This window comes from Scyliorhinus canicula, chromosome 2, assembly GCF_902713615.1.
Source record: "Scyliorhinus canicula chromosome 2, sScyCan1.1, whole genome shotgun sequence".
Taxonomy (NCBI): Eukaryota; Metazoa; Chordata; class Chondrichthyes; order Carcharhiniformes; family Scyliorhinidae; genus Scyliorhinus; species Scyliorhinus canicula.
The window spans coordinates 34,805,558-34,832,729 of record NC_052147.1 but is presented as its reverse complement, the minus strand read 5'-3'; the positions used below and the strand labels follow the sequence as shown (position 1 = coordinate 34,832,729).

The following is a 27,172-nucleotide window of genomic DNA, read 5'->3' as shown; positions in this document are numbered from 1 at the left end:
ATCCAAGCCATTCATTATCTTGTAAGTTTCTATTAGATCTCCCCTCAACCTCCTAAACTCCAATTAATATAATCCCACGATCCTCAGACGTTCATCGTATGTTAGGCCTACCATTCCTGGGATCATCCGTGTGAATCTCCGCTGGACCCGCTCCAGTGCCAGTATGTCCTTCCTGAGGTGTGGGGCCCAAAATTGCTCACAGTATTCTAAATGGGGCCTAACTAGTGATTTATAAAGCCTCAGAAGTACATCCCTGCTTTTATATTCCAAGCCTCTTGAGATAAATGACAACATTACATTTGCTTTCTTAATTACGGACTCAACCTGCAAGTTTACCTTTAGAGAATCCTGGACTAGGACTCCCAAGTTCCTTTGCACTTTAGCATTATGAATTTTGTCACCGTTTAGAAAATAGTCCATGCCTCTATTCTTTTTTCCAAAGTGCAAGACCTCGCACTTGCCCACGTTGAATTTCATCAGCCACTTCTTGGACCATTCTCCTAAACTGTCTAAATCTTTCTGCAGCCTCCCCACCTCCTCAATACTACCTGCCCCTCCACCTATCTTTGTATCATCGGCAAACTTGGCCAGAATGCCCCCAGTCCCGTCATCTAGATCGTTAATATATAAAGAGAACAGCTGTGGCCCCAACACTGAACCCTGCAGGACACCACTTGTCACCGGTTGCCATTCCGAAAAAGAACCTTTTATCCCAGCTCTCTGCCTTCTGTCTGACAGCCAATCGTCAATCCATGTTAGTACCTTGCCTCGAATACCATGGGCCCTTATTTTACTCAGCAGTCTCCCGTGAGGCACCTTGTCAAAGGCCTTTTGGAAGTCAAGATAGATAACATCCATTGGCTCTCCTTGGTCTAACCTATTTGTTATCTCTTCAAAGAACTCTAACAGGTTTGTCAGGCACGACCTCCCCTTACTAAATCCATGCTGACTTGTCCTAATCCGACCCTGCACTTCCAAGAATTTAGAAATCTCATCCTTAACGATGGATTCTAGAATTTTGCCAACAACCGAGGTTAGGCTAATTGGCCTATAATTTTCCATCTTTTTTCTTGTTCCCTTCTTGAACAGGGGGTTACAACAGCGATTTTCCAATCCTCTGGGACTTTCCCTGATTCCAGTGACTTTTGAAAGATCATAACTAACGCCTCCACTATTTCTTCAGCTATCTCCTTTAGAACTCTAGGATGTAGCCCATCTGGGCCCGGAGATTTATCAATTTTCAGACCTTTTAGTTTCTCTAGCACCTTCTCCTTTGTGATGGCAACCATATTCAACTCTGCCCCCTGACTTTCCTGAATTGTTGGGATATTACTCATGTCTTCTACTGTGAAGACTGACGCAAAGTACTTATTAAGTTCCTCAGCTATTTCCTTGTCTCCCATCACTAGATTACCAGCGTCATTTTGTAGCGGCCCAATGTCTACTTTTGCCTCCCGTTTGTTTTTAATGTATTTAAAGAAACTTTTACTATCATTCCTAATGTTACTGGCTAGCCTACCTTCATATTTGATCCTCTCCTTCCTTATTTCTCTCTTTGTTATCCTCTGTTTGTTTTTGTAGCCTTCCCAATCTTCTGACTTCCCACTACTCTTTGCCACATTATAGGCTCTCTCTTTTGCCTTGATGCATTCCCTGACTTCCTTTGTCAGCCATGGCTGCCTAATCCTCCCCCTGATAACCTTTCTTTTCTTTGGGATGAACCTCTGCACTGTGTCCTCAATTACTCCCAGAAACTCCTGCCATTGCTGTTCTACTGTCTTTCCCACTAGGCTCTGCTTCCAGTCGATTTTCGTCAGTTCCTCCCTCATGCGCCTGTAATTACCTTTATTTAACTGTAAAACCTTTACATCTGATTCTACCTTCCTTCTTTCAAATTGCAGACTGAATTCTACCATATTATGATCACTGCTTCCTAAGTGTTCCCTTACTTTAAGATCTTTTATCAATTCTGGCTCATTACATAACACTAAGTCCAGAATAGCCTGTTCCCTCGTGGGCTCCATCACAAGCTGTTCCAAAAAGCCATCCTGTAAACATTCAATGAATTCCCTAATTTATTCGGCAATTCGGTAATTTATTTAATGGTTTTTTATGTCCGCATTGACTAGTGTATTTGCTTACATAACAACAATGACTACATTTCAACAGTAAGTCTTTGGCTGGACATTGGGTCATCCTGGGAATGTGAAAGTTACTGTATTAATGCAGATTGTTTCTTTTTAAACCTCTGCCATATTATTTATTTATGCAGTTATTTATTTTTGGTTTTAATAGGGATTTCAAAGCTGACCAAGTTGACTCGGTTGAATCTTGGTAATAATCAGTTGAAAAATTTGGAAGGCTCTGGTCTAGATAAGTTAACACATCTCCATTACTTGTCACTAGAAGGCAACAAAATTTGTTCACTTCGCAGTTTGCAGAAAATATACACCCTGATAGAACTCTACATGGGAAACAATCTCATACATAATAACTGTGAGATCTACCATTTAAAGGTAAATGCAATTTGTACATTAATCAACAGTTTGCAGAATATATATTTGAAATTCTTTTTGCTACATTTGCATTCTCTGAAACAACTGTCCATTCAATCCCATACGTCATCTTTTTATGTGAAGTGCTGCATTTTAGACAAAAGAATGGGGAGAGGCAATATAGACTAAGTGGTAGATTTGTAAAGGTGGGTCAAGGAACAGAATGACCCAGGGATTTATGTCCAGAAATCTTTGAAAGCGGCAAGACAAGTCGATATGCCTCTTTTTTAAATAAGCATACCTGGTCCTTGGGTTTATAAATAGAATTCAAAACCAAGGACGTTGCCCTTAAATCTAAATTTTATAGAAGTCACTGGTGTATTGTGTCTTATTCTAGGTGTCATCACATAGCTTTGGTGAGGGGCTGAGGAGATTTTCTAGAATGCTGCCAGGGATGAGGGACTTCAATTACATGGATATACTAGATAAACTAGAATTGTTCTAAAGCAGAGAAGGGTAAGGGGACTTTTAATAGATTTAAAATCATAAAGGGTATTGAAAGGTTACACAAAGAGCAAATCTTCTTGCCAGCAGAAGGATAAGAAAGCAGAGGACACAGATTTATGTTAATTGGCAAAAGAGCCAGAAGTGAGAGGAAAATATTCTGTGGATTATTATGATCTGGAAGAGTGGTGGAATAAGATTTAATTTTTAAGTGGGAATTGGATGAATTCTTAAAGGGAAAATAATGTAAGGCAATGGTAAAAGAGTAGGGGAGTGAAACTAATTGGATTGTTCTCTCCAAAAGCCACAATTAGCCAAGCGACCCCCTTCTAGGTTTTAGGATTCTTTGACTTTTGCACTTCTAAAAGCTATAATTTTTTCAATTTTGACCATTGTTTCTTGTGGGGAATTCCATAACATCAAAACATTATGGGTGCGATCTAACGGAAATGTTTCTAAGTGTCATTTGTGGTGGATTTTGCTGAGTTCCCACCACTATCTAACTACACTTAGTCACTTTTTTGGGCCCTGGGGAATTTCTCACTGGTTTAGCCCACACTTAGTGCGCGATTCTCCGGACTCACGAAAAATCGGGAAATTGGCGGGAAAAACGGGCGCGTTTGACGACGGTCGGGAAGGGTCCATTTCCCGACGTATTCACTTCCGGGAAATGGGCTAGTAACGCGGCCGCGTCAATTACATGCGCCATTACGACGGAACGCGGCGACGACACGAACACGTCCACGTGACGTCGGCCATGATGTCGGAGCCCAGGAGAGCTGCCCCTCGGTTTGTTGAGGCTGATGTGGAGGCGCTGCTCGATGCCGTCGAGCAGTGGAGGGGCATCATCTGCCCGCGTAGAGGGCATCGCCAACCTTCCGGCATGGTACGCCAGGCCTGGTGTGAGGTGGTTGCTGCCGTTAGTGCTGTGGGGCAGACCCCTCGCTCTGCAGAGCAATGCAGGAAAAAGCTGCACGACCTCACCAGGGCTGCCAGGGTAAGTGCCAAGAGGGTGCCCCCGGTCACAACCATCCCTCCCCCCTTAACTTAATCACCCACCTGCCCCCCTGGCACGGGGGGCTGGAGGGGGATTGGGGCAGAGTTATTTGAGGGTGGTTCACAAAGTTGTCACAGACCCAGCGCTCTGGCCTCCGTGGAGAGATGCAATGGTCTTATGACAACTTCACCCCCAAACTGTGCCAGTATCTGAACGGACTGCTGATACCTGCCGTATTGTAATGATCTACTTATGTCCCCTCCCCCAACAGGCCAAGTCCGCTCACAACACCCGTGAGCGGCACAAGACTGGAGGGGGTTCGCCCAACCTGCACCCCCTGACCACATTTGAGCTGAGGGCACTGGACCTTGTTGAGGGGTCTGGCACCCGGGAAGTCACGCTATGCGAGGTTGGCGGATCTGCAGCAAGTGAGACAACCCTCCTTGACAAACACCCACCCCTCCCCCATCCTCTGTCCCTTCACACACCCTGCCCACTGGGACACCTCCCCCACCCTCTGTCCCTTTACACACCCTGCTCACTTGGACACCTCCCCCATCCTCTGTCCCTTCACACACCCTGCCCACTGGGACCGTCCAGCGACCGGCCGAGCGAATCTAAATAACCCGTTTCATTCTCTTCCCTAGGACGTGATGCCGAACGACCAGGGCCGTCTGGCTGCAGACGGACACAGGCATCTGCCCCCACCTCACCTGGGGACGAACAACAGAGTGTGCTTAATCAGCGGGGAGTCCCATCCTCCCCAACCCAATCTGCGGAGCAGGACGCCCAGAGGGTGGCGATACCAGAAGCCACAGAAATGGCCAGCGAACACCCTGCGGACTCTCAGCGGCCCCATACCATAGAGGAGGCGTTAAATACAGACGACCTCGGGCTTGCGGCACTGCTATCTCCCACACCATCCATCATCCCAGAGACACTCACCCCGGCGGGCCTATTTAGTGAAGAGTCTCCTGGGTCACAGTCTGGTTCGCACATCACAGCTGAGCAGGTACAGCAGGTGGAGGTTGGAGCAACCGAGGGCCCGGACTGGTGGAGGCCAGGCCAGGCCCAGCATGCAGCTGGCTCCCAGACGTTTTCTGAGTTCCTGGAGTTTCTCAACCCACCCGCACAGCCGATGCCTCAAGAAACCCAGGGTAACAATGACGGGATGAGGACTGCCTTCCAGACTCTGCAGACGCTGTTAGAGGAGTCGAACCGCGTCCACGAGCAGGAAGTGGTGCCGCTCACGGCAGAGACCCAGGCTGACACCGCACGGGTGGCATCCGCGGTGGAGGCAATGGGTCAGGTTATGCAAGGCATTGGGGTTAATGTGCACGCGTCATCCTCGGCCCCGGACAGGGTTGCCCTCTCACAGGCAGCAATGCACCAGAGCCAAAACGACATTGCCGGCGCCCTGCGGGCCTTGGCCCAGTCTCACCAGGTCATGGGCCAGTCGCAGCAGTCAGTCGTCGAGAGCATCAACCGCCTGACACACGTGGTGGATGGCGTCGTGCACTCACAGGTTGAGGTCGCACAGTCCCTGGCGGGAATGTCTAACTCCCTGGATTCCGTGTCTGCAAACCTTCGGATCCTGGTCGATACCATCGCAGGCCTCCAGGACTGGCAGCACCAGGTGTCCGTGGCACGACGGGGCACCTCCCCGCTCGCACCTCTGTCCCAAAGTGAGGCCCGGGGGCCACCGGGCTCCCCGAGGGAGGAGGAGGTTTCGGGGCCCGTCCCATTAACTCCATCATGGGACGTCCCGGAATTCTCGGTCTCCCCCCGTCCCATCCCTGGTGCATCGGGTGGGCAGCAGGCAGAGCAGGGTGGCACAACGTCACCCGAGACGCCCGCAGAGCAACCTGGCCCCAGGAAACGCTTGCCGAAGGAGAAACAAGTCGAAGGGGGCGATTCGCAGCAGTCCTCCTCCACTCCTGCTGTATCATCTGGGGACTCACGTAGACGTAGTGTTAGGGCCCGTAAGGCAACAAAGTGAGACACAGAGTAAGTTGGCACGGGTGAAGCGCAGTTTAGTTGTAGGGGCTAGGGCACCTGTAAATGTTTGTTCACATTAAACGCACTGTTCCACCTTACTTGTAATACCGTGTGATTGTTCCACAGCCACAGGAATCGTGATGGTGTCGCTGGGGTTGACGAACGGTGAAACTTCGGTGCCGGGTGTGCAGACCCTACCCCTCCCCCCACCCCCTCCCACAGCTAGCCCACGCGGGCACATGATAGAGTGTCAGTGACGATCTCAGCAGCCACCAAGGTGGATGGTTCAGCTATTGCCGTGGGTCAGACTCTCTCTAACGATTCTGAGCTCACAGCTCTTCGCAGAGCGGGCTGTCATCATTCCACATGGCACTGATCACAACCCCTGACACAGCCATCAATGTTGCGCCATACCGTCTGGACCCAGTGGTAAGGGTGATGTCGAAGTGGAGTACTGTACCCTGAGAGGGGGGGGGGGGGGGTGTAGCAGTTATGTGTTGACCCTCTGCACGACTAGCGATGCAGGTGGTGGTTTGGTGTTCAGCGGGGACGTCACATGCGTTGCGTGAACCGTGCTGCCACCAAGGCGTCGCGTGCCCGCCGTCCTCGCCAGGTCTGTTGTGCCGCCTCCTGGGCATCACCAGCACCTGGGTCGTGTCTGCGTGCTGCGCCCGCCACTCCGCCAGCCTCCTCCTCCTCCTCCTCCTCCTCTGTGCTGGCACCACTGCCACTGGTTTCTCCCTCCGCCTCCTGCAGCAAGTCATCTCCCCTCTGCATCGCGATGTTGTGCAGCGCACAGCAGACCACTACAATGCGAGCGACCCTGTCGGGCTGGTACTGCAGGGCCCCTCCGGAGCAGTCCAGGCACCTGAATCTCATCTTCAGGAGGCCAAGGCAGCGCTCCACCACACCCCTGGTTGCTGCATAGGCATCGTTGTATCATGTTTCCGCATTGGTCTGAGGCCTCCGTATAGGCGTCATCAGCCAAGACCTCAGCGGATAACCCCTGTCGCCTAGCAACCAGCCCCTCAGCCGGGGGGGACGTCCCTCAAACATCGCAGGGATGAACGACTGCGCCAGTATGTAGGAGTCATGCACACTCCCTGGGAACCTTGCACTGACATTCATGATCCTCATGTGGGGGTCGCATACCACCTGGATATTCATGGAGTATGTCCCCCTTCTGTTTGTGAACACGTCCCTGTCCCCTGCAGGCGGGCGCATGGGGACGTGAACACAATCGATTGCCTCCTGCACCCTCGGTATCCCGGCCACTCTGGCAAATCCACGAGCTCGTGAGTCTTGACTTGCTGGTCCTCGGGGAAGGTGATGTAGATGTTAGCGATGGCATAGAGGACGTCGGTCACATCCCGGATGCACCTGTGCACTGATGACTGGGAGACCCCGGAGACGTCCCCGCTCGGAGACTGGAAGGAGCCGGTAGCATAGAAGTTAAGAGCGACCATCACCTTGATGGCAACCGGGATCGCGTGTCCTCCCCCCGTTCCACGTGGAGTGAGGTGCGCCACGAGGTGACAGATATGTATCACCGTCTGCCTACTCAGCCGGAGTCTCCTCCTGCAGGTGGTGTCCGTCATTGTTAGGAAAGAGACCCGGACACGGTACACCCTCGGCCTTGGTCGTCGCCTCTGGCGCCGTGGCTGCACCCTCACTCTCTCCTCCTCCCCCTCCCCCTCCTCCTCCTCCCCATGCTGCTCGACGACTGGCAACTCCTCAGCCCGTCCCTCTGCTGCTGCAGCTGTCCTGCATCCATAAGAACATAAGAACTAGGAGCAGGAGTAGGCCATCTGGCCCCTCGAGCCTAATCCGCCATTCAATTAGATCACGGCTGATCTTTTGTGGACTCAGCTCCACTTTCCGGCCCGAACACCATAACCCTTAATCCCTTTATTCTTCAAAAAACTATCTATCTTTACCTTAAAAACATGTAATGAAGGAGCCTCAACTGCTTCACTGGGCAAGGAATTCCATAGATTCACAACCCTTTGGGTGAAGAAGTTCCTCCTAAACTCAGTCCTAAATCTACTTCCCCTTATTTTGAGGCTATGTCCCCTAGTTCTGCTGTCACCCCGCCAGTGGAAACAACCTGCCCGCATCTATCCTATCTATTCCCTTCATAATTTTAAATGTTTCTATAAGATCCCCCCTCATCCTTCTAAATTCCAACGAGTACAGTCCCAGTCTACTCAACCTCTCCTCATAATCCAACCCCTTCAGCTCTGGGATTAACCTAGTGATTCTCCTCTGCACACCCTCCAGCGCCAGTACGTCCTTTCTCAAGTAAGGAGACCAAAACTGAACACAATACTCCAGGTGTGGCCGCACTAACACCTTATACAATTGCAACATAACCTCCCTAGTCTTAAACTCCATCCCTCTAGCAATGAAGGACAAAATTCCATTTGCCTTCTTAATCACCTGTTGCACTTGTAAACCAACCTTCTGTGACTCATGCACTAGCACACCCAAGTCTCTCTGAACAGCGGCATGCTTTAATATTTTATCGTTTAAATAATAATCCCGTTTGCTGTTATTCATACCAAAATGGATAACCTCACATTTGTCAACATTGTATTCCATCTCCCAGACCCGAGCCCATTCACTTAACCTATCCAAATCCCTCTGCAGACTTCCAGTATCCTCTGCACTTTTCCCTTTACCACTCATCTTACTGTCATCTGCAAACTTGGACACATTGCCCTTGGTCCCCAACTCCAAATCATCTATGTAAATTGTGAACAATTGTGGGCCCAACACGGATCCCTGAGGGACACCACTAGCTACTGATTGCCAACCAGAGAAACACCCATTTATCCCAACTCTTTGCTTTCTATTAATTAACCAATCCTCTATCCATGCTACTACTTTACCCTTAATGCCATGCATCTTTATCTTATGCAGCAACCTTTTGTGTGGCACCTTGTCAAAGGCTTTCTGGAAATCCAGATATACCACATCCATCAGCTCCCCGTTATCTACTGCACTGGTAATGTCCTCAAAAAATTCCACTAAATTAGTTAGGCATGACCTGCCTTTTACAAACCCATGCTGCGTCTGTCCAATGGGACAATTTCTATCCAGATGCCTCGCAATTTCTTCCACTGCGGGTTGTGGCTGTGGATGCTGCTACATCTCCAAATGCAGTGCAGCGGCCCCAACCACTGCGCAGAACATAGCCGTTCTGTTCACAGACATTGTGCTAACCTACAGAAGGGTGGTGGGGGCAGAGAAACGGGACATGTTAGACGGAGGTTAGTCGACAACTCGGCAGCCGCCAGCCACAGGATACCTGTGTGTCCCGGTGGCCTGGACGCGCTGCTGACACGCGGGCAGCCTAACCCCTGGTCACTTTCTGCATCCAACGGGCAGTAAACTATGTCCTCCTCATGGGTGCGTCAGTGGCCTGTGGCCGTAAGCCACAGGACAAACAGCGGCCTTGTCCTTGTGACCGGCACGCCATGCATGGTGGCAGACATTTTGTTACGGGGTAGGACGCTCACTCGCTCACTCTCTCCCTAACACCCCCCCCCACTCCCACTCCCCCCTCCGTCTCCCCCACTGCCCCCCTCCATCTCCCCCTCTCCCCCCTCCGTCTCCCCCACTCCCCCCCCCCGTCTCCCCCACTCCCCCCTCCGTCTCCCCCACTCCCCCCTCCGTCTCTCCCACTGCCCCCTCCGTCTCCCCCACTCCCCCCTCCGTCTCCCCCACTGCCCCCCTCCATCTCCCCCACTCCCCCTTCCGTCTCCCCCACTCCCCCCCTCCATCTCCCCCACTGCCCCCCTCCGTCTCCCCCACTCCCCCCCGCTCTGGACCCCCCTCCCGTTCTCAGGGATGCCTTCCCCGTTGTGGCCAGACTCGAGCGGTGCGCTGAGCGGTGCGCTCACCTCCTGGAAGCAGTCGTCAGCCAGCACGACTTGTTGACGAACTTAAAAAGCAGGTGTGTTTCACGCCGTGTAAACAGTGCGCGATTAAGTCGGGACTTCGGCCCATCCGGGCCGGAGAATAGCCGGGGGGCCAAAAACTAGCGATTCTGGTCGTGTCGGGGGCGCGTTAGAGGCGTTTGGCAGGAATGGCGACTTGGAGTCTGTGCGGGGTTCGGAGAATAGCGGGAGGGCGTCGGACCAGCGTCGCCGTAAAAATTTGCAACGCCCGCTATTCTCCAATTTTTCGTAAGTCGGGAGAATCGCGCCCTTAGAATTTTCTTCATCACTGGGGAGCTGAACTCCGAGATGGGGGCCATCATTTTGAAAGGGTGCCACAATCTCTAAGTGAGCATGTGGGTAACCCCCACCCATGGGTAATGTCACTCCCCACTCACATGGGCAGTATACCCCCCCCCCCCCCCCCCCCCCCCCGTGAAGGCACCCCACTATGGGGTCCCTGAGGGCCCCTCCTCTTTAGGCCTCCACACACCCCTTCAGCCCCCCTTTTAGGACCCCCACCCTTCATCACCCCCACCTTCCAGAGGCCCCTTCTACCTGCCCTGCATCCCCCCATCCTTCATACTCCCCTCCACCCTCCTTTTATGGTCATGGACCCTGTCAGGCCTTGACCCTTGACAGTGCCACCCAGGCATCCTGGCGCTGTCCACCCTGGGAGTGCTTCTGCTGGCTTTACGGTGCCACCCGGGCACCTTGGAGCGCCAGGGTGGCAGTGCCAAGATGCCAGCCTGGCAGTCTCAAGGTGCCCATTTTTCAGAAGGAGGTTCTGGGGGCCACCCAGCCCTATCCTTTTTTTAAATTACTTTTTCAGAGTTACAAAGCCAGAGCTCAGAGTGTGGAGAGGGGCAAACCCCTAATCCGGCTCCTTGCCTGCTGCAAAAACCAATTCAAATTGAATCCAATTCATGGTCCCCACAAGAGAGACGGACCAGATCCAGGCATTACACCTGACCTCACGCTCATTTTAGCCAAAAGGCCAAGAAGCAATACCCAGCCCTATCCCTGATTACCCAGGGGCCTCTGATGGCTTGGGAGAACCCCCGGGTGCCGTTCCACCTGGTCCCCATTTGTGTGGACCAGCACTAAATGGCGCCCGGCTGAGGCCTCCCTGTGGAAGCCAGTAGATCCCGTGAGGCCGGTAGCTCACCTCTCAGTATGCATAAGTCAGTTTAAAACTGACTTAAATGCACACAGCCTGTGGGCAGGATTCTGGTCGCGCCGCCACGCAGGACTTGGGTAGATTCCTAAGAGACACCGTGGCTGCCAAGAAGCCTCGCCCGGCATTTACCGGCCACGTCACGCGATATGGCTGGTAGATCGCACCCTATGTATTTGTAGAAGATTATTTCAGATCTTTTAAATTATAATATGCTGCGATTTTAAAAAATGTATCTTTTATATTTTTAGGGAATGGAGAATCTTGTCATATTGGACTTGTATGGAAACCCAGTGGTTTATAAACAGGAATATTATCGCCTCTTCGTCATGTATCACCTGCCTTCATTGAGAGCCTTTGATGGAATTATAGTGGTTAGTCTATGCTCACTTGTTATAAAAATGTTTTCTTTATTTTTAATGGTACAAGTTTATAATTCTCATGTAGCTGCCTGCCTTCACTGACCAGAGTAGTGAACCTAAGAAAGTCCCAGATCTGAGTGCAAGTCTGTAATCACCTACTCGCATTAGATGAGGAGAGGGTTGACTCTAGCTGTTACATCTCTGCAGTCAGATGGCCTATTGATTTCTGCTGGCAAGACTTGAAGATGAAGAGTTGCGAAGTGGTGGAGGGTGGAACTGGACCACACAAGGAGTGGATGCTTTTATAAAAGAATTGGCAGTGCAAAAACACTCGCATAGCTACTAAAATATGGAACTTCAGGTTGTTTCCTTTTCAGTGATGAATAGCTAGTTCGGTAAATTTGAAAAATACACAATTTCTCCATAATGACAAATACTCAGTTTTATATTAGTACTAATTTGCTCTAACATACAAAACAAAGACACCCGGTACAAACTCAGTACCTGGGTAATAACAATCAGACAGTCAAGTACTGTGTTTGTGTAAAATGTTTTGGGAGCCAAATGGAAGAATGAGTTATTAGGTCTAATATTAAGTAATGGGAATACAACAACATTAAAAGTTAAAGGCAGTCAAACTGGATAAGACCTGAAAAAGGATGTGAGGATCCATGCTGTATGATTAACTGTGCCTAGCCATTGTGTTCCAGGCAACATGATTAATTTGTGCTGTCTGCTGGTCATGTGATTGCTATGTGCAGCCAATGCTACCTATGCTGTCCACTGGTTGCAGGCATCAATGAAGTTTTGATAGTGTGAGTGGCTGGTGTTACTTAAAAGGCAGCCACCATCTCTTGAAGGAGAGGTGCATTGTGGCTGCAAGAAGGGGTAAGAGTCCTATGTGAACTGAATCTGTCCTGTAAAAGATTGAAGAATGTTTCGAGTCATAGAATCTACAGCGCAAAAGGAGGCCATTCGGCCCATCAAGTCTGCAGCGGCCCCTGGAAACAGAATCCTACCTAAGCCCACACATACACCCCATCCCCGTAACCCAGTAACCCCACCCCTTTTTGGACACTGAGGGCAATTTAGCATGGCCAATCCACCTAACCTGCACATCTTTGGACTGTGGGGGGAAACCGGAGCCACCCGGAAGAAACCCATGCAAGCACAGGGAGAACGTGCAGACTCTGCACAGACAGTGGCCCATGGTGGGAATCGAACCTGGGACCCTAGAGCTGTGAAGCAACTGTGCTAAACACTGTGCGAACGTGCTGCTTTTGCTTGTGCTATGACTGGGCATATGTGCCTCAAGGCTTTCTGACAGTGTACTGGAAGCCTTGGAGGAAACGTGGACAAATGCCCTGTATCTGCATTGGGAACAGGATGCCATCCAGATGCATGCTTAGGAGGCAGTGAGTAAAAGCTGTTTGGTTTCCATACATCTATTTGATTTCAGAAATTCCAGAATTCAAATATTGTACATAAAATATTATTATATCAAAGTGGTTTTCCTATAACATTTTCAAAAATTACAGTGCAAAAACACTTGCATAGCTACTAAAATATTGCTTTTGCCTAAAACTGCTATTAGAATTTACAATAATTTAATGGCCTGGAATTTACTCTGTGGCTATATCCAAGCGTGTTGCCTGCAGAGGTTTGCAGTCACCTGTATTTGTTTCTGTGCATCACCCTCTTATGAACAGTCTTTTCAACTAATCAGATTTCAGTATTCTCACAGACATGCAGGATCTAAACCAGGAAATTAAAAAAACTAAAAAGTATAAAGCACAATTAAATCACATATAGGAAGCAAAATACAAGTTGGAAAATGCAGATGGGATTAAGGGAGACGGACAGAAAAATAAATGTTTTTTGTTTTAAAAAATTGCAGCATTAATTTTCTCCTGATGGAATGAACCCCACATTTGTAAAATTATTTTTCAGGGCTGCAGAGGTTGCTTGTAAGTAATTATCACCATTTAACATCTCGCTTACCCCTAAATCTACCAGTCCTAACTTTCCCGGTCATTTTTAGTGATTCATATCAAATTCACACCATTACGGCGATATCAAAATGGTGAAAACCGCAACATCGCAGCTTGTGAAGAATCAGAACGTCTCGGATAGAAACATCTAGGTTTCCATTGTTAACTGCACGTGCACAAACACTGAAAACTGCTGTCAGATTGGTCCTGTAATAGATTTGAGCACTAATAGCCTCACTGTTATTCAGCAGCAAACAGGATGCCATTCTCTAAACTAATAATTAATTTTAAATGTTGTAGTGTAAATGAATTAACAATGTGACGACCTACAGACTCTGGCAATGCCAGGGTGCGCAGGTGGCACTGCCCGGCTGGCTGTGCCAAGGTGCCCTGCTGGCATCTTGCCTGTGCCGGGAATGCCCAACCCCTATGAAGTGGGGTGCAGGGAGTTCACTGACGCCCATTTGGTAAGTTAGAGAAGACCGGATCCGCGTTGTGGGGGTCCAAGTGCAGAGATCTGTTCCTGCCCTGATGAGCTGAGCTCATTTGGAAATGATCCTAAGCACGGCCTTGGCGGGGCATTCCTCGCCAAAGCCCAGAAATGAAGCAGAGTCCCAGTTAATAATGGGGCTGTTCTCGCCGCTGAAAGTGCCAGAAAGAACCCTGCTAAACCCGCCCAAAACGATACTCTGTCTCATTTTTAATATATTCTGTTTTATTTTGTTTTAGCGTTTGGGATTAGATTTCATAATCTTTTAAATTGTCCATGAAAGCTGCAAATCAGTGACCTTAATTGTTATGTGTTGTTTTATTTAAAATCCAGGGTTCTCAAAGCTGATGAGTTTCAATGACCAGCTTGGCAGTAGGCATATGGGAGTTAGTAATATAGGAAGGCTTATTTAGCTGCTATTTACAGCGTCAGGTGGCAGGGCAAAATCTTCAGCACCAATCTTGCAAAGTGTGCATTCCTAGCATCGAGAGCATGCTCATTAGAGCTCACATTCACTGGGCCTGTCATGTGGTTTGCATGGAAGATTCCCGCATGCTAACGGCAGTACACTCCAGCCAGCTGGGCACAGGAACCCGCGCCACAGGGCATTACAAATTTAGATATGAAGACAATCTGAAAGCCAAATTCAGAACTTACAAGCTGGATCCCAATACATGAGAAACAACAACCTTGAACAGATCCAAATGGAGATCTATCAAAAGTGATTTTGATATTTGAGAAGAACAGAGTCAAGTATATTCAGGACAAGGTACAGTGGCACAAAGCCAATGCCTCCATCCATCCCTCCAACATTGGCTTCATATGCAATATTTACAATCAGTTGTGCAAATCAAAATTTGGTCTAAAGTGACAATGAGATGACATCAAAGTAGACTGTGAACCTTGTTTCTTTTGCTTAATGCTCATTTGCTGAAGCAGCTGGAGAATCCATCATCAGGCTTCACTAACATTGGAGTGTAGCTTTGCCATTTTTAAGGAGCATTTTGGGATGGATTGCATTGTTTGATTTACTGGGCAATCTCTCTGGATCTAGCAGCAGTGAAGCATCTCAAGACTTTGAAGAAGGGGATGTCAGACCGGGAGCAGGGTAAGGAGGGGCTGGCCTTTGTATTTCCACATTAGGAGAATGGCACATCTAGGGCCTGGAACTCTGGGGCATTTTGACATCTGATAGTAGATAGAAAAAAATAAAATTGCTCCCTGGATTTGATCCTTTGAAAACTGCTACCCAACCTGTTCTGATCCTTCTGGTGACAACTTAAAGCAAACTGTTCGATGTACTTGAACATCAGAATTCAGTTTTCAGGCAGAGCAGCACCTGCCCAAAACTGGCAGGGGGCTGTTTAAATCTGATTAAAATCTGAGTCATATACTGATTGTATGACCCCAATTACAGTTTTCATGGAAGTGGATGTGGCATGCAAAGTGATTATTGATCCACTTTTCTTTTGGGTTTGAACTGTCGCGTATTGAAGGAGCTGCACAGAAAATGTAACTTCTTGCTTTTTCTCGCTGGCCCCAAGTGGGATTGCCACTGTGGCATTTCTGTGGGTTTTTAATGTATAACAACTAGGTTCATCAGATGAACACAAAATAGTCTAAAATTCTGGATTATTCTGAGGTGCATTTCTGAAAATGATGAATGCATTTATCTGCAAAATTGTGGGTCAAATGCCAGCTGAATTCCATGACCTGGACCCCTTTTTGCTGTTATCGTCTCAATAGAGACCAGTAAATTTTTATTGTTTTAGAATCTCAAAATATTCAAGTATTTGCTTAAAGAATGAAGCCACAAGATTCATGGTTTAAAACAAAAAACATTTGCTGCACCAAAATCAAAGGACATGAATACTAATAATGACACTCGATCTTAAATAGTTGATTACATTAAGGATGATGAAAGTACTCCCAAAACTCTAAATCAGATGCTTATCAAAAACCAAAGCTGGAAGATTAACCACTTAGTCTGAGCACTGCTTCGAAGATTCGGATAAGGATTGAGATTTCTGGTTCTTTTGCTTATTTCCGGCAAAGGCATTCCTTTATAACTGTTTCACCCATCCCATGGGCGTAGACTTCCACTCCGGCGTAGGCATGGTGTTACTAATGTCTCTCTCTCTTTGGCGGATAAAACTCTATTGATCTCAATTCTAAATTAACAACTGATCTAGTACCAGTTACTATTTTCGGAAGAGAGTTTAAAATTTCTTCACTCTTTTTGTGAAGGAGTACACTGGGATCCTGCTATAACATAATCCACATCTCGAGACAGTCCACGTAACGTCCTTTTAAAGTGCCAAACCAGAACAATAAAACAAATTAAATGAAGACAATCGATTCAAATAGCTTACAGTTTTATCTTCTGGTAACAGAAATGTGAATATACATGCATAGTCAGCCATTATTGAATGAATGCATGCATGTTGAAGACGTCACCAATTTTTAATTGTTCACATTTAATTTTCCTCCATGCATTTGTTAACTAGGGACCACAATTTAGTAGCCCCACTACTACAGGCGCAGGTCTCCGTGATTGCTGTTAAATCTCACGAGTGGCTCAAAACGGAATTTGCTCAGAGATTTCTGGACGTAATCTTCCCCGCCCCTCCAATGATGCAATCAGCTTCACACTCAGAAAGGGTGGAAGCTTAATTAGCAGAGACATAATATACTTCATTATCATTAGCAGGCTTAATGCCACTACTTCTGCTCTCAGCATATCGTCCCACCCAGCTGACATGAATCATTACTAGTTTTCAAATAGAAAACCAGTCGTGATGACTACACCGGGGGCACACTGGTAATTATAGCTCACAGATGGTGAGGGACATGCCCACTGCCCCTGGCACTGCCAGAAAATGGGCGCACCAGAAAATGGGCGTGAATCACTCCGTACTTTTATCTAAAAAGTCCGGGGTGATTCACCATTTTTAAGGGGGCTAGCAGGGTCCTGACGTGCTCTGCACAGCTCCTGCTGCCGATACGGGGCCCTGCACTTCTGGCTGCGGTTCCGATGTGCGAGGCGGCCGTCTCTGGCGCCGGCCCCGGGAAACATGGCGGACCCGGTGCGGAAGAAGGTACGCCCCCTCCCAGATCGCGTGCACCCGCCAATCGGTGGCCACCGATCACGGGCCTGGCCATTGTGGAGGCCCCCCCCCCGGAGACTGATCCCCCCCCCCCCCCCCCACCAGGACAGCCACCGCAGCTGTGACGCCGAGCTCCCACCGGGTGGAACCACGAGAACCACGCTGGCGGGAACTCAGCCGATCAACCGCACAGAATCGCCAAGGGGGTCTCTTTCAATGGCCCCCAAACGGCGCTGCGTCGACCGCACGCACGGCTGACGGCGATTCTCCGGTCAGGCCCATTCTCTGCGTGATTACGGTGTGGCGGCCCGGCGATTCCTGACCATGATTTGTTACACAAGCCAATATTTGATCATTTGACATCATTTTGTTGGTAGTTGCTTCGTTGTTGATTTTCAACCATGCATTGATGTCATTAGTATCTAATCTGATTCCAAGTACAATGAGCATTGAATCCATCATAGTCTAAAACTCTCCTCGCTTTCAAGTATTTATTCTTCATTGAAATCTTCAAAATCCTCCAGCTCACTGCTGTTGGTTTGTGTCTGGAATGCAACACCCATGGCGTATCTCCAGATGGTTTTGATACAGTTGATTGGCACTCCTTGACAGGCATGGCCTCGTATATAGAATCCTCTTTGGACAGATTGTCACGTCATCCTTATTGTCCACCATTCCCTTGATCCTTTCTCTTCGCCAGCTACTCTGAAGGTTAATACGATGCCTTAATCAAATGATTGAATTTTTGATGTCATCTAATGTGATGTTCACATCTCTTGTTACTAGATTCTCTGGGGTGGGTATGCATGCAATTGTTGAGCAGTAAGACGGCCTTCTCCAGTAGTTTGTTCCGTCAGGAATGTTTTCTGATGTTTGGTGTGAATTTATGGTGGAACTGGTCTTTAAAAATTGATTACGCCGTTCATGCTTTGATACTACTTGAGTATTGGCATGAACGTGATTATAGGTTTAGATGATAAAAGCAGCATGCTTTGGCTACTTTTTGAACAATTTAACTTGTATATTCCAGTTTTGTTGTAGCAAGGAAGGACTGTGTTTGCCTTGTCTTTATCTGTTTAAGCCCAGACATTTGTTGGTGTTGTTTTTGTTGTCCTGTTTCCCCTGGTAAACTTTTACAATACAGGGCTGACTTGTCGCAATTGTAGACTTGTTCATCAGTGTACTCTCCTTCGTGCAAAACTTCTTTTTTCAGTGGGAAATGATGTTGCAGCTGGCTCATTGTAGACTCTTGTTCTGCACTTACAGTAACTTGTGGAATGCCACTTCGGTTCTAATGTCTCCATACAGAGCAACACTTACAATCAAACTTAGTTTAGTCATTACAACTTGCCTTCATGTAATAATGCATAATAAGATTTTTTTTTATTCGTTCTTGGGATGTGGGCGTCACAGGCTGGGCCAGCGTTTGTTGTGCATCCCTAGTTGGCCTTGAACTAAGTGACTGGCTGGACCATTTCAGAGGGCATTTAAGAGCCAACCATATAACTGTGGGTCTGGAGTCACATGTCGGCCAGACTAGGTAAGGGCAGCGGACTTTCTTCCCTAAAGGACATTAGTGGACCAGATGGATTTTTACAACAATCGACAGTCGTTTCATGGGCATCATTGGATGTTTAATTCCAGATTTTTATTGAATTCAAATTTCACCATCTATTGTAGTGAGATTCAAACCCGAGTCCTTGGAGGATTACCCTGGGTCTCAGTCCAATGATAATACCTCTGCGCCACTGCTTTGCTTTAAGTCACCCTGCTTATCGTTGTTTCATCATAGAATTTATCATAGAATTTACAGTGCAGAAGGAGGCTATTCGGCCCATCGAGTCTGCACCGGCTCTTGGAAAGAGCACCCCACCCAAGGTCAACACCTCCACCCTATCCCCACAACCCAGTAACCCCACCCAACACCAAGGGCAATTTATCATGGCCAATCTACTTAACCTGCACATCTTTGGACTGTGGGAGGAAACCGGAGCACCCAGAGGAAACCCACGCACACACTGGGAGGATGTGCAGACTCCGCACAGACAGTGACCCAAGCCAGACTCGAACCTGGGACCCTGGAGCTGTGAAGCAATTATGCTATCCACAATGCTACCGTGCTGTTTCATTTTAAAGTTGCTTCTTTTTCAGGGCCAGTTACTGCAAATTATGTCATGATTTACATAATGTCATTGCCATTGGCATCGACATCACACATATCCTCATTGCGCACATTATACATCAGTGTCTTCATTGTGCATCATCACGTGTCAACTCCTTTAATGCTCAACTGGCATTAATTCCCTGCCCTATTGCCGCTATTGTGAAGAAAGGTGTTTGCATTCATGTATTTTTTTTAAAACCTGGAGACAAATCTCTGAAGAAAGCATACCCAAATCAAGAATTCATTTTTGCAAGCAAAAGGTTGAAGCTCACCTCTGTGAAGAAAGGCTGATTTCTTGACTCTGCAAGCTGATTTCAATTTTGGAGCTTCAAGAGCACCTGCTCTTGGTGAGGCACAGATGCCATTGAAATCTGAGAGCGAGGTGCTTGCTACTGTACAGAAGTACGGCAAAATTGCTTTCCTTGTCTCAGGATTTGTTTGGGTGAAAAATGCAGGTTGATCCCTGAAGAAGGCTGACTCTGCACTTTTCTGATTATTTCTGGAGTTCTCTCAAGTCTGGCTGTATTTCACGTCTGCAGCAGGTGAGGTAGAAGCCATTTTAAAACCAGCGAGAGAAACATTTGCAGCAGGTGAGGATCAGCATTGAGGCTCTAAATCACTCAAAACCACCTCCATTGAAACACAGCACAGTGGTTAACACTGCTGCCTCACAGCGCCAGGGTCCCAGGTTCAATTCTAGCCCCAGTGGACAGTCTGTGTGAAGTTTGCACTTTCTCCCAGTGTTTAATTGGGTTTCCTCTGGGTACTCTGATTTCCTCCCACAGTTCAAAGATGTGCAGATTTGGTGGATTGGCCAGGCTAAATTGCCCCTTTGTGTCAAAAAGGTTTAGGTGGGGTTATTTGGTTACGGGGATAGGAAGGAGGTGTGGGCAGGTGCAGGCATAATGGGCTGAATGGCCTCCTTCTGCACTGCAGGGATTCTACATTAGGGATGTCTTCCAAGTACCCCTGAAGGGGTCAAATATCTCTCCCAATTCATGACGACTGATCAAAATGGGAAAAGGTTCAGTTAGTAAGGCATTGAACACAAAGAGACAAAATCAAGGTGGCAGAGAGTGCAAAATCTCCAAAACAACTTATCTAACTGACCTACTGAGCAATACATGTTGTCAGCAATCTCTAAAATTATCGATATAGAGTGGAAGCAAGTCATCTCCAAACCCAAGGGACCTTCTTAAGAAGATGGAGAGACTCGTGAACATTATCTATTTTGAATTCTGCAGTATTTACTTTATATTTAGTTATTTATTTTATTCTGCAAGTTATTTTTTATTATTATATTATTTTATTATTATTATTTTAGCTAGGAATATGCAGCGCTATACAAGTATGTATTGTACATTGGTTCCTCCAGGCAATGAATGTCTAAAGGAAACTAACTCCTGCTTTAATATTGATTTCAATGAGAGCCATGATTTAGTTGTTTCACTTAAAAGTTGGGATATTCAAGAACTTAACCACAAATTTAGGTGAGGACTTAGTCTACCTTTTGGGTTTCTCATCTCTAACTAGATCGTAACAATGTCCTGTCCACAGAAAGTAGGACCAGTCCATTCCAGTCATTTGCCAATCCATCAGTTGATTATTAGAAAAGTTGTGGAAGGTGCTTTGTGTGTGGTCCTTTGTACTTCACGAAGGAACTCAGCAAACACTTCAACATGTCCAAACCAGAATCTTTTATTGAGTCTTGTGTGGTAGGATAGCAATCTGATACAGGGCATGTTATCATGGAGTCTGCTAACTACTGTTCTGGACTTGCACATAGCACTGACCATTCACATGTATGTCTTATTACCCTCTCAATCTTCTTCTGAAGATGGCCGGATGTGTCTCCCTTTATATCCAAGTCAAAGATCACATGACCTTGGTCTAGAGACCACATGGTGTGTCTGTACCGCCACCTGCTAGTTGGAAGTCACACACCATCCAACTATGGTATAGCCCATAGGCATATCACCACAGAAGGTGTAATCGACAGTGCTATCAAACAGCACACTTTCACAGCAATAACTTGCTCACCAATGTTCAGTTTGGAATCCACTATGGCCACTCAACACCTACCCTCAATTTTTAAAAATATGGATGTGGGCATCGCTGGCTGGCATTTTCTTTTACCCATCCCTATTTGTCCATGAATTGAGAGGTTTGCGAGGCCATTTCAGAGGGTATTAAGAGTCAACTACATTGCTGAGTGTCTGGAGGCACTTGTAGGCCAGACCAGGTATGTGAGGAGGAGGCTGACAGACAGAGCCAAGTGGGGAATGTGCAGTGGGCAAGGAGACCCTCTGAGCTGGTGACATTTCAAGCCAGCCCAACCTCCTGAACAGACATAAGCTTTTGGCACCACCCGAGCCTGAAGAAAGATGTATATGATGAAAGCTTCCACTTTTATTTTGATTATCATTAATTTAGACAAGGGAACAATGTCAGATGGACTTTTACGACAATTGATAGTTTCATGGCCACCATTGCTGAGACAATTTTTCAATTCTAGATCCATTAATTGAACTGGACTAATTAATTGAATTTAAATTCCACCAAATGCCCATAGTTCTTCCTCCTTATATCAAAGAGCACTTGCCTATCTGACTCAAAAGGTCTGGGATTGAGTCCCACCCCAGGACTTGATGGCCAAGGACGCTGTGTTCATAACGTGGGAAAACAGGTTGACTTTCAAACTACATAGCCTTCCAACATACATTAATGGTAGGCGGTAAGATTGGGAGAGATTCCTGGTCAGCCATGTGATGGAAAAAAAGTTGGATCCTCTACTATCACAATGGTATGTTGCCTCCCTGGTGCAAGAGTCAAGGATGTCTCGGAGCGGCTGCAGGACATTCTGGGGGGGGGAGGGTGAACAGCCAGCTGTCGTGGTGCACATAGGCACCAACGATATAGGTAAAAAACGGGATGAGGTCCTACAAGCTGAATTCAGGGAGTTGGGAGTTAAACTAAAAAGTAGGACCTCAAAGGTAATAATCTCAGGATTGCTACCAGTGCCACGAGCTAGTCAGAGTAGGAATGTCAGGATAGATAGGATGAATGCGTGGCTCGAGAGATGGTGGAAGAGGGAGGGATTCAAATTCCTGGGGCATTGGAACCGGTTCTGGGGGAGGTGAGACCAGTACAAACCGGATGGTCTGCACCTGTGCAGGACTGGAACCGATGTTTGCTAGAGTTGTTGGGGAGGGTTTAAACTAATGTGGTGGGGGGATGGGAACCGATGCAGGAAGTTGGAAGGTAGTAAAACAGGGACAGAAGCAAAAGGAAGTAAGGGGGAAAGTGTAAGGCAGTGAAGCCAAAGTCAAAAATCAAAAAGGGCGACAGTACAAGGTACAGTGACTGAGGGAAGCTCAGTGAATAGGCCCAGTAATATTAAAATGAATAAAACTGGAGATGTTAAGATTCAAAACAGAGGTTAAAAAAACAACATAAGTGTACTTTACCTGAATGCTCGTAGTATTCGGAATAAAGTAAATGAGTTGATGGCGCAAATCATCGTGAATGACTATGATTTAGTGGCCCTTACTGAAACATGGTTAAAGGATGGTCATGACTGGGAGTAAAATATCCAAGGTTATCAAACTATTTGGAAGGACAAAGTGGATGGTAAGGGAGGTGGTGTAGCTCTGTTATTTAAGGATGACATCCGGGCAATAGTAAGGGATGACATCGGTACTATGGTTGAACTAAGGTTGAATCCATTTGGGTGGAAATCAGGAATAGTAAGGCGAAAAAGTCCCTGATTGGAGTAGTCTATAGCCACCAAATAGTAACGTTATGGTGGGGCAGGCAATAAACAAAAAAATAACTGATGCATGTAGAAATGGTACAGCAGTTATCATGGGGGATTTTAATCTACATGTCGATTGGTTTAACCAGGTCGGTCAAGGCAGCCTTGAGGAGGAGTTTATAGAATGTATCTGCGATAGTTTCCTAGAACAGTATGTAATGGAACCTACGAGGGAACAAGCGGTCCTAGATCTTGTCCTGTGTAATGAGAGGATTGATTCATGATCCCATAGTTAGGGATCCTCTCGGAAGGAGCGATCACAATATGGTGGAATTTAAAATACAGATGGAGGGTGAGAAGGTAAAATCAAAGACTCGTGTTTTGTGCTTAAACAAAGGAGATTACAATGGGATGAGAGAAGAACTAGCTAAGGTAGACTGGGAGCAAAGACTTTATGGTGGAACAGTTGAGGAACAGTGGAGAACCTTCCAAGCGATGTTTCACAGTGCTCAGCAAAGGTTTACACCAACAAAAAGGAAGGACGGTAGAAAGAGGGAAAATCAACCGTGGATATCTAAAGAAATAAGGGAGAGTGTCAAATTGAAGGAAAAAGCATACAAAGTGGCAAAGATTAGTGGGAGACTAGAGGACTGGGAAATCTTTAGGGGGCAACAGAAAGCTACTAAAATAGCTATAAAGAAGAGTAAGATAGATTATGAGAGTAAACTTGCTCAGAATATAAAAAAACAGACAGTAAAAGTTTCTACAAATATATAAAACAAAAAAGAGTGGCTACAGTAAATATTGGTCCATTAGAGGATGAGAAGGGAGTTTTAATAATGGGAGATGAGGAAATGGCTGAGGAACTGAACAGGTTTTTTGGGTCAGTCTTCACAGTGGAAGACACAAATAACATGCCAGTGACTGATAGAAATGAGGCTATGACAGGTGAGGACCTTGAGAGGATTGTTATCACTAAGGAGGTAGTGATGGGCAAGCTAATGGGGCTAAAGGTGGACAAGTCTCCTGGCCGTGATGGAATGCATCCCAGAGTGCTAAAAGAGATGGCTAGGGAAATTGCAAATGCACTAGTGAAAATTTACCAAAATTCACTAGACTCTGGGGAAGTCCCGATGGATTGGAAATTAGCAAACGTGACACCACTGTTTAAAAAAGGAGGTAGGCAGAGAGCGGGTAATTATTGGCCAGTGAGCTTAACTTCAGTAGTAGGGAAGATGCTGGAATCTATCATCAAGGAAGAAATAGCGAGGCATCTGGATAGAAATTGTCCCATTGGGCAGACACAGCATGGGTTCATAAAGGGCAGGTCGTGCCTAACTAATTTAGTGGCATTTTTTGAGGACATTACCAGTGCAGTAGATAACGGGGAGCCAATGGATGTGGTATATCTGGATTCCCAGAAAGCCTTTGACAAGGTGCCACACAAAAGGTTGCTGCATAAGATAAAGATGCATGGCATTAAGGGTAAAGTAGTAGCATGGATAGAGGATTGGTTAATTAATAGAAAGCAAAGAGTGGGGATTACTGGGTGTTAATCTGGTTGGCAATCATTAGCTAGTGGTGTCCCTCAGGGATCCGTGTTGGGCCCACAATTGTTCACAATTTACAAAGGTGATTTGGAGTTGGGGATCAAGGGCAATGTGTCCAAGTTTGCAGATGACACTAAGATAAGTGGTAAAGCGAAAAGTGCAGAGGATACTGGAAGTTTGCAGAGGGATTTGGATAGGTTAAGTGAATGGGCTAGGGTCTGGCAGATGGAATACAATGTTGACAAATGTGAGGTTATCCATTTTGGTAGGAATAACAGCAAACAGGATTATTATTTAAATGCTGCAGTGCAGAGAGACCTGGGTGTGCTAGTGCATGAGTCACAGAAAGTTGGTTTACAGGTGCAATAGGTGATTAAGAAGGCAAATGGAATTTTGTCCTTCGTTACTAGAGGGATGGGGCGCAATTCTCCGCTGCCCACGCCCGTTGGGAGAATAGCGGGAGGGCCTCCTGACATTTTTTGCGCCCTCCCGCTGTTCTTCTCCCCCCCCCCCCCCCCCCCCCCGCCCGACCGATGTCACGAATCGCTGCTCGCCGTATTTTACGGCGAGCGGCGATTCTCCGCGGTCGATGGGCCAAGCAGCTGGGCCTTTACGCCCGTTTTTTCACGGCAGCAAACACACCTGCTTGCTGCCGTCGTAAAAACGGACGCTGGATGCCCGTTTGGTGCATCCAGAGGCCTGTTAGGGGCGGGCGCACCACCGTTGTGCTCGGGAGGGGACAGGCCCGCGATCGGTGCCCACCGATCGTCGGGCCTGCGTCCAAAAGGGACGCACTATTTCCCCTCCGCCGCCCGACAAGATCAAGCCGCCACATCTTGTTGGCCGGCGGTGGAGAAATGCGGAACCGCGCATGCGCAGGTTCCGTCAATGGCGTGATGACGTCACCAGCGCATGTGCGGGTTGGAGCCAGTTTCAACCTGCGCATGCGCGGCTGACGTCATACAGACACCAGCCGCGCATAATCTTGGTGCGTGGCCTTAATGACGGTCGTTAAGGCCGCAACGCCGTGATTCCCGGGGTCCCGCTCCTAGCCCCAATGGGGGGGGGGAGAATCGGGTCCCAGGAACGGGCGTGAAGGCTGCCGTGAAACACGGCCAGTTTCACGGCAGCCTTAACGACTCGCCGCATTTGCGGAGAATCTCTCCCATGGAGTTTAAGACTAGGGAGGTTATGCTGCAATTGTATAAGGTGTTAGTGAGGCCACACCTGGAGTATTGTGTTCAGTTTTGGTCTGCTTACTTGAGAAAGGACATACTGGCACTGGAGGGTGTGCAGAGGAGATTCACTAGGTTAATCCCAGAGCTGAAGGGGTTGGATTACGAGGAGAGGTTGAGTAGACTGGGACTGTACTCGTTGGAATTTAGAAGGATGCGGGGGGATCTTATAGAAACATATAAAATTATGAAGGGAATAGATAGGATAGATGCGGGCAGGTTGTTTCCACTGGCGGGTGAAAGCAGAACTAGAGGCATAGCCTCAAAATAAGGGGAAGTAGATTTAGGACTGAGTTTAGGAGGAACTTCTTCACCCAAAGGGTTGTGAATCTATGGAATTCCTTGCCCAGTGAAGCAGTTGAGGCTCCTTCATTAAATGTTTTTAAGGTAAAGATAGATAGTTTTTTGAAGAATAAAGGGATTAAGGGTTATGGTGTTCGGGCCGGAAAGTGGAGCTGAGTCCACAAAAGATCAGCCATGATCTCATTGAATGGTGGAGCAGGCTCGAGGGGCTAGATGGCCTACTCCTGCTTCTAGTTCTTATGTTCTTATGTTAATCCACAGCTTCAGACTACAATATTTATTTGCTACAGCAGCCCAAACTCGCTGAGTGATCTGAAACCCATCCATAGTTATAAATTAACAATTTATTTGCAGCAACATTTTATATCCAAAGTTCATTCATATGTAAATGCAGTTGGAGCCCTTTGAAATCTCATGTTTTTTATTTGTGTGCAGGAACCAACTGAATCTGAAAATGCAAAAGATGTTTTTGGTGGTAGACTCACCGCTGATATGGTGACAGAGAGACTAGGACATTCAAACTTTTCAGAAATCTTAAAGTTGGAAATGCCTGAATCAGCAATCAGGTAATCTATAATGGCACAGTGTGAATCTTGAAACACTGAACCAAAATACAATGCTTTTTCTAATGCGTGTGTAGCTTTTTGGTTATGTGTGCCATAGTTCTCTTTCAAGCCATTACATGGATCAAAGTTTTGAACTTTCTCAACTGTATCGACCCAAAAGTGATGTCACTCTGGGAGATTTGCCACAAGACAAATCATATAAACTGTATATATTTTATTGTTTGTTTATGAAATATAGTTGACAGTTTTAAACTTATTTTTGCCAGCTGGAGAGGATATTCAGTGCTTATGTCACATTAAAAATATTGGATGTTGCACTGCTGGCTAGGGCGCTGAGGACCCGGGTTTGATACCGGCCCCTGGTCACTGTCTGTGTGGGGTTTGTACATTCTCCCTGTGCCTGTGTCGGTTTTACCCCCACAACCTAAAGATGTGGAGGTTACGTGGATTGATCACGTTAAATTGTTCGCCCTAGTGATTGAACCACAAGCGATCACGCTTAGGGCGACAATTGGAAAGGGATTCGGAGAGGAGACAG

At 47.2% G+C, this 27,172-nt stretch overlaps 1 protein-coding gene across 9 annotated transcripts in view; it reads left to right on the top strand.

Moving 5' to 3' along the window:
- The window catches only part of lrrc9 (leucine rich repeat containing 9), a 276,603-nt gene that overhangs the window by 169,717 nt on the left and 79,714 nt on the right, over positions 1–27,172 (top strand). For all 9 annotated transcript variants that reach the window (XR_005457781.1, XR_005457782.1, XM_038775862.1 and 6 more), the window contains 3 exons: positions 2,296–2,516; positions 11,364–11,486; positions 26,504–26,634. Coding sequence is in view for 7 of the 9 variants with exons in the window: in XM_038775862.1 (XP_038631790.1) it covers positions 2,296–2,516; positions 11,364–11,486; positions 26,504–26,634 (475 nt within the window). In the remaining 2 variants the exon portion in view is untranslated. The remainder of the gene's footprint in view (positions 1–2,295; positions 2,517–11,363; positions 11,487–26,503; positions 26,635–27,172) is intronic.